Source organism: Suncus etruscus, chromosome 6 (assembly GCF_024139225.1).
Source record: "Suncus etruscus isolate mSunEtr1 chromosome 6, mSunEtr1.pri.cur, whole genome shotgun sequence".
Classification (NCBI taxonomy): Eukaryota; Metazoa; Chordata; class Mammalia; order Eulipotyphla; family Soricidae; genus Suncus; species Suncus etruscus.
In genome coordinates, this window is record NC_064853.1 from 30,660,105 (window position 1) to 30,673,356 (window position 13,252).

A 13,252-nucleotide genomic window follows, 5' to 3' on the forward strand; every position below is an offset into this window, starting at 1 on the left:
GTTGTTCTTTTTGTCTTATATATATATAATTATATAGTTATATATAACTAAAACCCAACTGCAAACATGCTTGTAATCATGATGATTAAATAAGTATATTTATTAAAAAAAATCACTCTTGGAAGGCCCAGGGGACCACATGGGATACCAGGGATTAACCAGCTGTGTAAACTCTCTGGCCCCTGTATCATTATTTTTTATAGAAATGGCAGTGATTGGGAATGGTTTGTCTGCATAGAAATATCAATGACTATTTTCCTTTCTTTTTAAGTAACTTCTCATCTCTGAAATGCAGGTAATAAATGAAACCACACATGCCTAAAAGATCTTTGGACAATGAGACTGTGAATTTCTTGAATTCAGGATCCATGACTGTTTTGCTTACAGCTAGAAGCAGACATCTAGAAGAATGGGGAACATACAGTGAGGTTCAAAGAATAGCTGCTGAGTGACAGGAGAGGGGTCAGGAGAGTGCAGGCAATTATCACTGCAACTGGAAAGCTCCTCCTCCACTCTTTCCTCGGTTAGAACTTCCAATTCTTGCTGAATACAGCAATTTGCAACAAAACCAATATTACTATTTATGCTTCCCCTACACTGTACCATGCCCAGCACAAAAGTGTTGTTTCAGTCTTGTCCCTGGGGTTCTTCTCTAGCTCCCTCTCTTAACCTCAGTCCCAGTCCTGACAATAAGACCTTAAAAACCTTTTCCAGCCTGTGAGCTTTGACCCCTACAGTCACCTCCCCAAGGTAGGTGTGGTCACCTTGCCATGAGACTGAAGTGGGCTGAGTGGCCAGGGACAGTCCGGGAGAGTACTGCTGAAGCAGCCAGCCTACAGTCACAGCATCATGGATGTCTCTGTGCTGAGCATCACCAGGCCCCTGGGCAGTATCTCTGGGTTTCTGCAAGTGGTCTCCCTGCTAGGCCTGGTGCTGCTGCTGATCAAGGCTGTCCAGCTCTACCTGCACAGGCAGTGGCTGCTCAAAGCTGTCCAGCAGTTCCCATCGCCTCCTTCCCACTGGTTCTTTGGGCACTCCAAGGAGGTAAGAAAGAGCAGGGAAGGTTAGAGGGAGGGTGAGTGGGAGGGCCAGGGGTGGCTTCAGAAGGATGCAGTCAGGAACTATTGGGAAAGTTTTGTTCAGGGTTTCAGGGGAAAGCCAGCTCACCTCTTAGGTCTCATCACCCCGGTCCAGAGAGCTTCCTTCTTCCAGGAAATGGGCTGGTGGTTCAGGTCCACTGGACTCTTCCTCCTGCATTAGACTAGTAGCTCTGTGCTGTACAGAGTACTGTACTGTGACTTCCTCAGTCTCCTCCTGGGCAACCTCAGCTGTTCCCACAAAACAGGGCTTCTAGATGCTTCCCTGGCCAGTCACTCAATCCATCCTCTAAACCAGATCAAACCAGTCACTGATGCATTGTGGAGTTCCCAGTGTAAGTATGATGTGGCAGAAACAGAGCCTTACCAGGCCACGGAACCCACAAGTCCTGTTTGACAGTACAAAGGATTGAGGTGTTTTCTTTTTCTTTGTCCAAATTATGACCACACATGAGGGATAGGGCACCAGGACTGCCAGGATGAGGAGGACTAATATTTGATTACACAGTATAATTGAATGTTTACCTCCCAGGGTTCATTCACCAGACTCTGTATTTGAAACAGGTAGTGTACTCTTCACCCTCACCTAAATTCTGTGAACTGAGTCCAAGGGTTTGCTTGTTTATGGCTTCACTTGTCCCTGCTTTGCTTCTCTCTATCCCACCATTTGTCTTTCTTCTTCTGATGAACTCACTTAGCATGACCTTCTGCTTTTATTTGGGTGTGTGTAATTTTCACTGTTTGTGTTTCTGGGGATTGAGTCAGTGTCACATATGCACAGCATGTCATCTACCACTGCATCACATTGCTAACCCAACTCTACTCAGACTCTGTCCATTCAGAGCCAGCATCAAATTCCATCAAGTGAGGATTGGTTCAGCTTTCCACAACTGCTCTTGTCTTCAGATGCCAGTCACCAAGTCCAGCTGTGTGTGTGTGTGTGTGTGTGTGTGTGTGTGTACTTCTGAGCAACTGAATGCAAGCCATAAGTTGCCATGACAACTTCCCAGGTTTAATGGATTTTCTAACTTTATTGGGATCACAGGAGAACCATGTTATTGGATATAATCACTGTTTTGTGTATAAAAGAAAACAAATTCATCTTTCCAGAATCAGAGAGGATAATCAAGGGGCTAAAGCTCTTGCTTTCCACTGGTCAACCCCAGTTTAATTTGTGACATCTCAAATTATACCCATGCAATGCTGAAAATGACCCCTGAGCCCTGCAGATAGTTCTGAAGACTGGTTCTCTATTTTCTCTGGGTGGAGCCAGTTATGTGCTGCTCTCAGTTGAGGAAAAATTTCCGTGAAGGTTATCACTTAAGGTTGGAGACAGTACAGGGGTTAAGGTGATTGCATAGGACATGTTTGGCCCTGATTTAATATTCAGCACTACATATGACCCCCCTCCCAATCACCACTAGGAGTGATCCCTGAGCAATACCAGCTTTGGACTCCAAATAAACGGTAAGTAAATACTTTAACTAGCATGCACCTATAGAAGCATGGAGTTAACTCGTGGATAATCTCTAATATAGAAACAGTGATAAGCCAACTAAAGAATTCAAAAGTAGGGCTGGGCGGTGGCGCTAGAGATAAGGTGCCTGCCTTGCCTGTGCTAGCCTAGGACGGACCGAGGTTCGATCCCCCGGCGTCCCTATGGTCCCCCAAGCCAGGAGCGACTTCTGAGCGCATAGCCAGGAGTAACCCCTGAGCGTCACCAGGTGGCCCAAAAACCAAAAAAAAAAAAAAAAAAAAAAGAATTCAAAAGTGACAAGGATTTTTTTTAGACAGACATTATGTTTCCTATATCCTGAGTACATAGGAAAACAGGTTTTGAGATCAGGTTTAATCTTGCAAACATGAGTGAGGAACATGGTGAAGAGCACAGCTCTGTTGTGGTCTGCACAGTTGCTGGCCTCATGCACTAGGCACTGAAACTTAGGCTCCATGACCTAAGGAAATAAATCCTTTCATTCTACTTAATAGATCTGCAAATTCATCTTCTCTGTACCCTCAAATGCAATATTTACAAATGCAAATTACAAAGAATTTTAAAGGATTCAAATCAAATCAACATCCTGCTGAAAAGAAACTGAAGCCCATGTCCCAAAGACAAAAACTTCTGTCTCTAAACTTCAAGCCCTAAAAGAACTCTCATTGCCTAAACTATTTCTGAAGCATACCCCCAATTTTCTTCCCTGCCAATTGGGAGAAGAATAAAAGTATCTTAAGAACTGGCAGGGCTTGGACCGAGGCCTTGTACCAAGAGTTAAACCTTACAAAGGCTTGTTTTGTCAATTCCCTATATACCCCATACAGTTCTTTGTTACCAAGTACTTAGATGTATGCTTGATAGTATTGCAAACAAATAATAACTAAAATTGTAAAAAAAAATTAATTTCAAAGTTGATTTTTTTCATTATCGACCTTACCTCTAAGTAAACATAGAATATAACAAAAATTGTTTCCCAGGTGACTCAAGGGGTCAAATTGTTCATGCAAATGCTGTAGCCATGGCTTCCAAAATTTTGTATATCAGGAAATCAGTTCCTAAGATATATGTCTACCCAGGTTTGTCTCCCAACAAGAAGACTCAATATGGTAAGCCTTGAACAACAATCGAGTATTGACCAGAGTCATAACAAAGTAGTTGTACTATTTAGTTCTGCTGATTTATTAAAAAAAAAAAACCATCTCCTTCGTGGTCCATTTTAATATCCCATCTACTATACATTTTTCTTTGGTTTGTCTTTGACAGTTCTCAGAGGAGAAAGAGCTATCACAGATGTTGAAAAGGATAGAGAAGTTTCCATGTGCCTCTCCTCGCTGGCTCTGGGGCACAAGGCTCCAGTTTATTATCTATGACCCTGACTACATGAAGGTGATTCTGGGGCGATCAGGTGAGAGAGAGCAAATCCTCTATTCACAACGAATGATGCTCCTCCTACATAGCTGCGAGGGGTTGAAGAGATAGTAAGGGGGTTAGTGTTGACTTGAACATTGCTGATTCTGGTTTGATCGTTGCACCATATAATCCCAAAACCAAACAGGAGTAACCCTAATCACAGACAAGTGTGACTAGCAAAATTCTGTGCGCTCATAACCTGGAATTTCAGGAAATAGTAGAGGATCAGAAAATAAAGCCTGAATCTCTATAAATCATCCTCCATGTCTGCCTAAACCAACAATATTTCCTAAAATAAATATAAAATTTGAGTGGCAATTTACTATTTTCTTTCCTTTCTTGTTTAACTAAAGTGACATCATTTATTATTTAAATTAGCAACCTTGATCTGGAACTTAGGAAATAATTAGTCATGGTGGCAAAGCCACCACAAATTATATAAAAACCAAAACCTTGTTCTTATTTTCTGAGTTATCTCTTGTCCAGATGTTCTAATGTTAAATGGAGTCTGAGTTCCAAGCACTATACATACCAGGACAGGAGCATTAAGGGTGATGAGTATAGCCTAAAACAGTCATTGGGAATGCACAAACTTCTAGTCTGAACCCCAACTCTGTCTGGAACTCCTGCTTTGTTGGTGCCTTAGGTAACTTATAATGCTCTTCCTTACCTTTCAGATCCAAAGTCTACTATTCCCTACAGATTCTTGGCTCCCTGGATTGGTAAGTGCATCTAACTTTCAGAAATACAGTCCTCTTGCTAGTCAGGTGCTAGAACTCTCTCTGACTCAAGAGAACAGCAGATGTTATGTACCTTGACAGCAGCCATTCTACTAAATCAAACCTCATTTCCATTTTCTAATAAAACCATTACACTTCTAAGGTACCTTAGCATTCTGCAAGTTTAGTTTTTCATGCTCAGTCCTCTCCAACACCATTAACCCAATTTTTGTTCAAATTCTTGTCCGAACTGACACATAATATTACTTTAGCCTTTATCCCTCATGATGTGCTCATGATGTGCCTTCTTGGAACACCCTTGGTTCTGCCCAAGGTTCCCTAGACCTTCTAATCACATCTCTTCTATCCGTGTGCACACCCCTGTCTGTTCCAGGTTATGGTTTGCTCCTATTGAATGGGCAGACCTGGTTCCAGCACCGGCGCATGCTTACTCCAGCCTTCCACTATGACATCCTCAAGCCCTATGTGGGAATTACAGCTGACTCTGTGCGAGTGATGCTGGTAAGTCTGTCTTTCTCTCACCTGCTCACCTTCAATCACAGTTCAGAGTCTACCTTCACACATAGTACCTTACATTTCCCTTAGACATGCTTTAGACTCGTTCATGCCGAAAAACAAGCCCATGTGAGTTGGTTATTCCCTAAACTGAATGAGTTGGGAAATTACTCAGGCACCAACTTGGAGAAACACTTGGTTCCTCACCTGCAAGGTTCATCATAAAGAAAAGTGCCTTTCTCTGCACCTCCTCATCTTTGACTTGATGGGTGGGTGATTGTCTATTGATGCTGACTAGATCTTGGGATTTGGTTAAATTAGAGAACTTCTTTGAGTCTTCTTGAGGAGAGTGGATGCACAGTCAGTGAAATATAAAGAAATGTGAACACACAATGTGTGTGGAGAAACAGCATTCTAAGTTTAATGTCTGGAACAGGTATATAAGAAGTAAATTGTCAGTCACAGGTATGAAAAAATGCTTATGATTACAAAAACACAGCTTAAAAATAAGACAATACATCAGGCTGAGTTGATAAGCAGTAAAAATCCCGAGTTACAAGGGAGAAAGTTAAGTTTCATATCTCAAATCAGTTCTTGGCAAGCTAGGTTCAGATGTAAAATAAGGGATTAGTGAGAAGCTGGAATTCTGAAGGAATTCTGTCTTTAATGGCGAGGCTGAATTGTTATAGAGTTCGAAGTGAAGGAGTAAGCTAAGTCTACAAAGATGAAATGATCAATTTCTGGGAAAAGTCAACAGCCCAAAATCTACATCATGGCCAAACCCTTGATTCCCAGAAGCAAAAACTGCAAGGGCAATTTGAAAAGAGAGAGAGAGAAAAAAAATATATATATTGTCTTTAATTTGGTGTCTTTAATCCCCATAACGGTATTTTAATCAAGGCTATATTTTGCCTGCGAATACACAGCAGAAGGGAGAATTAATTTTAGACCAAATATATATGATGGAAATATAATGCCAGTACCATAGCATGAATTTAATAAATATCTTTATGGAATTTTACCAACTCTCCTCGCAGGGGTGAGATTTTCACAGCGGGCCTTCTAGTAAAAGTCCCATGGGGGTATACAAATAACCAATCATGCTCAAAAATATGACATTTTATCTGGCTTTCTGTCCATCCTCTTTATAGAAATATTGAGTGCAACTTCTATCTCTGAATAGCTAGATGTATTGACCTGTACTGCTTTGGCTGTGGCCACCTTCAGTGGTTGGTTGCACTATCATAGAATGTTTTGCATGGGGATGAGCCTAAAGCTTCTTCAAAGCACAGAGCCATCCATGGAGGACCATGGAAATCTTCAGTTTGTATCTCAAAGCCACCCTGTGTTACAACTCTTCCCAGCGATTATGGGTTCTTATGCACCAGATCAACTAACAATAGATGAAAAAAGAAAATAAATCCACAGCTTTTTTTTTTTTTTTGCCAGAAAGCTGGGCTCACCTAACTTGCTCCTTCATCAAGCTTAGCTCTCAGGTCAGAAACGGTTTCCCTTTTGGCCTCCAATAAACAAAAGTTATTGGTTTTCAAAGAGAGAATATCATTATTTGTGTTCTTTTTCAAATAAAATGTTGAATATAACTGTTCTTATTTTATCATATGTTTATAAAAGGGTTAATGCTTATGGTTTGATGAATAGAGTTACCACACCTTACCATCACAAAATGCTCAAGAATCTCCATCAATGGCTATAAGTTATATCCAGTTCACCTCACTATTTTCTCCCAAATCACTGTCCACTTTACTTGGCATTCTCAATTCTATAACCCAAGGAAAAGTTTGCCATCATTTCATACCAACTATACCCTTGTCACACATAATAACTTGTCCTTAGACTTCAAAAAAACTGTAAACAAGTACAATAATTTAATAGACATTTTCAGTAAATAATTATCACATTACCAAGCACATATTATGTGCACATATTTTACCAAAACTTACCTGCTTTAGAGAAATAGAAAAGAGCCATCATAATATTTAGGGATAGGAAAGATGTAGCCTGTCAGTCCAGACCTTACAGGACACAAGAGCTATTTCCATCCTCCAGGACAAATGGGCAAAGTTCCATGAAAGTGACCCCATTGAGATAATTGAATCCATCTCCTTGATGACACTGGACACCATCATGAAGTGTGCCTTCAGCCATTCCAGCAGCATACAGACTGACAGGTCAGTGGCCACCACTATCAGGACCTGCTCTGCCCAGGTCTGGACCTAACTTTGAGGCCAGCAGGGCAGTTTGCATATAAACCAGAAAAAAAAAACAGAGTCTCTCAGGAGTCTTGGTCAGGGACAAGGACCACCGCATGATTCTAGTTCCTAGTCCTGATCCCTGGCTGCTCAAGTATTGTCAGACAGAAAAAAACTGTCTCCCTGTTGTTTGTTAAAGCCTACATTCAGATCGCTACTTCAATGCCAGGATCCTCTCCCATCACTCTGCCCCTCTCCCTGCAGGAAGTCCCAGTCCTACACCCAGGCCATCGAGAAACTGAAGGGATTCTTCTATTCCCGGGCGAGGAACGCCTTCCACCAGAATGACTTCCTATACAGCCTGTCCTTTAATGGCAGCAGTAACTCCAAGGTTTGTGAGGTTGCCCACGAGCACACAGGTGAGACTCCCACATCTGTAATGCTCCCCTCTGTCATCGACAACATATAAGGGATCCACAGCAATGTCCCCGGTATAGCTGGAACCTTGCTGGCCACTCAGAAAAGAATATGTATAGGTGTAAAGTGCTGGGCTGTGAGGATATAACAAGTATCTCCTCATCAGGGAGTATTGAAAGAGACCTTCCCCTAGCAGGACTCAGCAATGTCCCTGAATTCAGCACTGAGGAGAGACCTGAGCAAACATCATGAAGTTTTTGCTTACTGTGTACTCTCACTCCCACATTCCTCTGGTCCACGATACCCATACTCTTGGAGGATGGGTAGCTGGGGCTATTATGGAAATTGACCTGGTCCCCTATACTCCTCAGCTGTGTCTGAACATTCTATCTTGATAGACCACGTGATCCAGCAAAGGAAGATGCAACTGCAGAATGAGGGCGAGCTAGAGAAGATCAAGAAAAAGAGACACCTGGATTTCCTGGACATCCTGCTCTTTGCCAAGGTGTGTGTGGCGGGATGAGTGTGGAGGGGTTGAATAAGGAAGTTGTAACTGTGGAAAGAATAAGTGAGGAGGGAGGGGTTGAGTGTTGCAGGGGTGAGTTTAGGGAAGGATAAGTGTAGATGGGGTGAGTATGAAGGAAGGAAATCATGATAAAATGAGGGTGGAGGAGACAGCAGATGTGCCCACATGCCCAAAGAAGGATGCTGACTCTGTCTCTGTCTCTTTCTCTGTCTCTCTCTCTTTCTCAATTTGATGTCTGCAGACAGAGAAGGGGAGCAGCCTGTCTGACAAGGACCTGCGGGCAGAAGTGGACACTTTCATGTTTGAAGGTCATGACACCACAGCCAGTGGCATCTCCTGGATCCTCTATGCTCTGGCCATAAACCCTGAGCACCAGCAGCTGTGCAGGGAGGAGTTGCAAAGCCTTCTGGGAGATGGCACCTCCATCACCTGGTAAGTGCCAGGCATGGGGGACCCTGGCCAATCAGAAGAAGATCCTGAGCAACTTCGCTCACCCTCGGTCTGGGCCTCTACTCAGGGACCACATGGACAAGATGCCCTACACCACCATGTGCATCAAAGAGGCATTGCGAATGTACCCACCAGTGCCTGGTGTTGGCAGAGAGCTCAGCACACCAGTCACCTTCCCTGATGGGCGCTCCTTACCCAAAGGTAAGCCTATACCTGGCATGCTCACTAAGCCGCTATTTATTGAAAGAGAAGCAGGCCACAGAGCCAAAAACAGCCCTAAACTCTTTGGGGTGCTTCCCCTCAAGAATAAATACTTCAGGGATCAAAAATATATCTCAGTATATAGGGCACTTGCCTTGCACAAGGTTAGAGGTAGGGTTAGGGTTTAATATGTATAATTTCCCAAGCCTTTGGAAAGTCTGAGAACAAAGCCAGAATAGATCTTGAGCACTGTCATAATGCTCACCACCAAAGGACCACCACCAAAAAATATCAACACTCTATAATTAGGATAAGTCTATAAAACACTACCAAAGTACTTATCCCACAATGATCTAGTCAAGTTGTACCTGCCACTAAGTATGGCCTCACAACTTTAAAGCTATTTCCAAAGAATATGGATATTCCTCAAAAATAGAAATTGAGGGGCTAAGTACTAACACAGAAGTAGATCCTTTACCTTGCATGAGGTTGACCTCGATGGACCCATTCAATCCCCAGCATTCCATATGGTCCCCTCAGCTGCCAGATGTGACCCAAAAACCTAACGAACAAAAAAAACCACAAAGAAATTGACCTTCCATATGTCCAGCATTACTATCCTAGGAACACAATATAGAAAAGCCCTCTGCACTTCTATGTTCATCGAAGCACTGTTTACAATAACCAAAAACAGGAAACAACCCAAGAGCCCAAGAACAGTTGAATGGATAAAGAAACTATGGTACATCTACACAATGTAACACTACACAGTTGTTATGAAAAATGAAGTGATGAAATTTTCTAACACATGGATGGATATGGAGATTTTTATGCTAAGTGAAATGAGTCAGGGAGAAGGATAGACAGAGAATAATATCACTGATTGGTGGGATATAAGAAAAAAAAGATAGCATAATATGCAAAGACAATTGAAATGAAGGCAGGAGGACCAGTCCATGGTAGGAAGCTTGCCACAAAGAGCAATAAATACAGTTAGGGTAGATAAGAGTCCTTTATGACAGTGATAGCTGGAATTGATCACTCTGGACAAAAATTGGGTGCTGTTGGGACCAGAGCGGTGGTGCAGCGGTAAGGCATTTGCCTTGCAGGCACTGACCTAAGACGAACTGCAGTTCTATCCCCAGGCATCCCATGTGGTCTCCCAAACCAGGAGCAATTTCTGAGGGCATATCCAGGAGTAACCCTCCTGAGCATCACCAGATGTGCACCCCCAAAAAAAATTTAAAAAAGGAATTGGGTGCTGAACTGGGATAAAATGATATGCATGCTACACTTCATTAACAATACTGCAAAGCACAGTGTTGAAAATGAAAGGGGGGAGTAAAATGCTTGCCCCAGAGGCAGGTGTGGGGTGAGCAGGTGGGAGGGAAACTAAGGACTGGTGGTGGGGAAAATGCACTGGTAAAGGGTGGTATATATTCTATGACAGAAACTCAATCATGAACAACTTTATAACCATCGTGCTTAAATAAAATAATTATAAAGGTTTAAAAAAAGAAATATTAAGATGTAGAGAATTTTCTAGGGCCATATATAGCATAGGGGTTATGTTGTTTGCTTTGCATGGGGAAAACCTAAGTTCAAACCCTGTTACCACATGGTCCTCTACACACAGTCCTGAGTAACCAACACAAGTGCAGAGCTGGAAATAGCCTTCCCCACAGCACTACCCAAAATAAATCAAAATAGTCTTTTCCTGATCTGGCATGTGGTTCTCTTCTCAGTGAGGGAGTGGCAATTTATGCCATGGTCCAAGGGCCCAGTATCTGTGGGCTGATTCCCCTCAAGAAATCAAACTTCAGTGAAGATAGTGTCTATAAAATGCCACCATAGCTCCTGTCCCAGGAAAGTTCAATCAAAACAAGTTCTGACCTCTAAGTGTGGCCTCAAGGATTCAGCTACAAAATATTTGTTTACTAATTCAAAAGAGCTGGGTGGACAGAGAAAGGGAGGGACAGACCTGAGACCTCTCTAACAAAAGGAGATATCTTTCCCTTTCCACTCCCACCTAACACACACACATGCCTGGGGCTGAACCCAGCATTGTCAAATGAGCTGTGTGTTTGGTGACAAGTTGCTCAGACTCTCCTGAGCTAAGCAGCCTCATCTAAATGAAGATTTGTCCTTCTTGGAGACTGAGCAAAAAGTGAATTAATGCTTGGTCCCCAAAGGCTTAGGGAATAATCAGAAAAGTGAATGTTGCTGGAGTTTTTCAAAAGAAAAGCTTGCTCCCCTTTCCTGATCCTCCTCCTAATCTAAACACCAGGTATTTCCCCAGACTGCCTCACCCTCACTTTCCATTTTACATAGGATCTGCCAGGCAGAGATGTCACATGGCACTTCAGGGCACATGCAACTTATAGTTGCTGAGAGACTGGGACCCATTGGTAGGGGATATACTCAGCCTTCTCTCTCTCCCCTGCCCCTAGGTCTCTCAGTGGTACTCTCCTTTTATTTGCTTCATCATAACCCAAAAGTGTGGCCTGATCCCGAGGTATGATGTGGGGGCAGTGGGCTGGCCAAGGTCTCCTCGCTCTCACTCTATTTCCCCTCTATTGGGGCTGGTCCCTCCTAGACTGCAGATGTCTTGACGCTACTTATCTTTTTTTGTGCTTCTCTACAGGTGTTTGATCCTTCCCGGTTTGCACCAAGTGCTTCTCGGCACAGTCATGCATTTCTGCCCTTCTCAGGGGGCTCCAGGTGAGCTTTTCAGAGTTGGTAGGAGAAACATTACTGGGTGAACCCACATGCAGGTGACCTCCTATGTATATGTGGCCCTGAGTTGGCACCAATGATTTTTTTGACAATGACCACTGAACAGGCAAAGCAGTCTGGCAGCAGCAAAACTAACCCATGTATTTTGGCATTTCCCCCTTTCAAATCAACCTCCAGTTAATTGCTTTTTTCCCTAGAACCTCAGGTGGCTTGTGCCCACTCATCAGAGATCAGTGATGTTGGGTGTGTCGCAATTACACTGGGAGCCCTACAGGAAGCTCTCAGGATATTTTGGGGAGAATTTATACCTATGGTGTCTTTCCTCTAGGCTTCCACTAGCCACTTCCAGAAGGCTGCCAGGGAAGGGCAAGGGAGAACTAGAGAACTTGGAGGCCCTGGTTGCAGGTCCCAGAAAATCAGGCCTGATGACTGACTGTTCAGAACTGGCTCTGAGATCCCTTTTCACATGGTTATTCTTTCTCATAGAAACTGCATTGGGAAGCAGTTTGCCATGAATGAGATGAAGGTGGCTGTGGCACTGACCCTGCTCCGCTTTGAACTGGCTCCTGACCCCTCCAGAGTTCCCATACCCAATGCCAAACTTGTGCTGAATTCAAAGAATGGAATCCACCTGTACCTCAAAAAACTCGCCTAAGTATGGTGACAGGAATGCCTACCACCCAGTCTACTGCCACCTACTCTTGCCCTACTCCTGTCCACTTGTCTTTCTTGAGATCTGCTCAAACTGCATGCTCTCAGTGTTCCCATTCCCCATTTGTTTGACTGTTTCCCTGCCTTTGTCCTCTCATCTTCTCACTACCCATGGAACTACTGTCCACCTGCCTGTCCCGCCTCTCTCTTTGCATTTACAGTTTTTATGTCTGCTTGCCTGTCATTCTATGAGTCTCTTTTAGTGCTATAACAAATTACCCACATGTATACTTTTACAATGAAACAAATCTATACTCTTACAACTTAGGAACCAGAAATCTGCATGGGAATTGCTGAAAGGAATTCCTTCAGGGTGATAGTGGCAGATAAGGAGAGAGCCTTTTCTACCCTCTAGAACTTTTGCATTTTCTTTCTTTCTTTTTTTTTTTTAATAAAATCTTTATTTAAGCACCATAATTACAATCATGATTGTAGTTGGGTATCAGTCATAAACAGAACACCCCTTCACCAGTGCAACATTTCTACCACCAATGCCTACAATCTCTCTCCTTCCCCTCCCCTGCCTGTATTCGAAACAAGCATTATACTTCTCTCATTTATTAACATTGCCATGCTAGTTGTTCATGTAGTTATTTCCCTACCAGCATTCAACACTCTTTGTGGTGAGCTGCATATTGTGAGCCAGTCCTTCCAGCCCTTATCTTTATTACCTCTGGGATTATTACAGTAATGTCTTTACTTTTTTTTCTCATTCTTTTTTTATATAATTATCTTTATTTAAACACTGTGATTACAAATAT

The 13,252-nt window shown here is 42.9% G+C and overlaps 1 protein-coding gene across 1 annotated transcript; it reads left to right on the forward strand.

Annotated features, from left to right (window-relative positions):
• The first annotated feature begins 776 nt into the window (after positions 1-776).
• LOC126011409 (cytochrome P450 4A11-like) lies at positions 777-12,798 on the forward strand. The gene is made up of 12 exons (XM_049775180.1): positions 777-1,044; positions 3,859-4,000; positions 4,683-4,727; positions 5,119-5,246; positions 7,308-7,429; positions 7,715-7,869; positions 8,266-8,372; positions 8,635-8,825; positions 8,911-9,044; positions 11,495-11,559; positions 11,689-11,765; positions 12,267-12,798. Exons 1-12 carry the CDS (start codon positions 850-852, stop codon positions 12,433-12,435), a joined length of 1,530 nt encoding a protein of 509 aa, XP_049631137.1. The 5' UTR covers positions 777-849; the 3' UTR covers positions 12,436-12,798.
• The last annotated feature ends 454 nt before the right edge of the window (positions 12,799-13,252 follow it).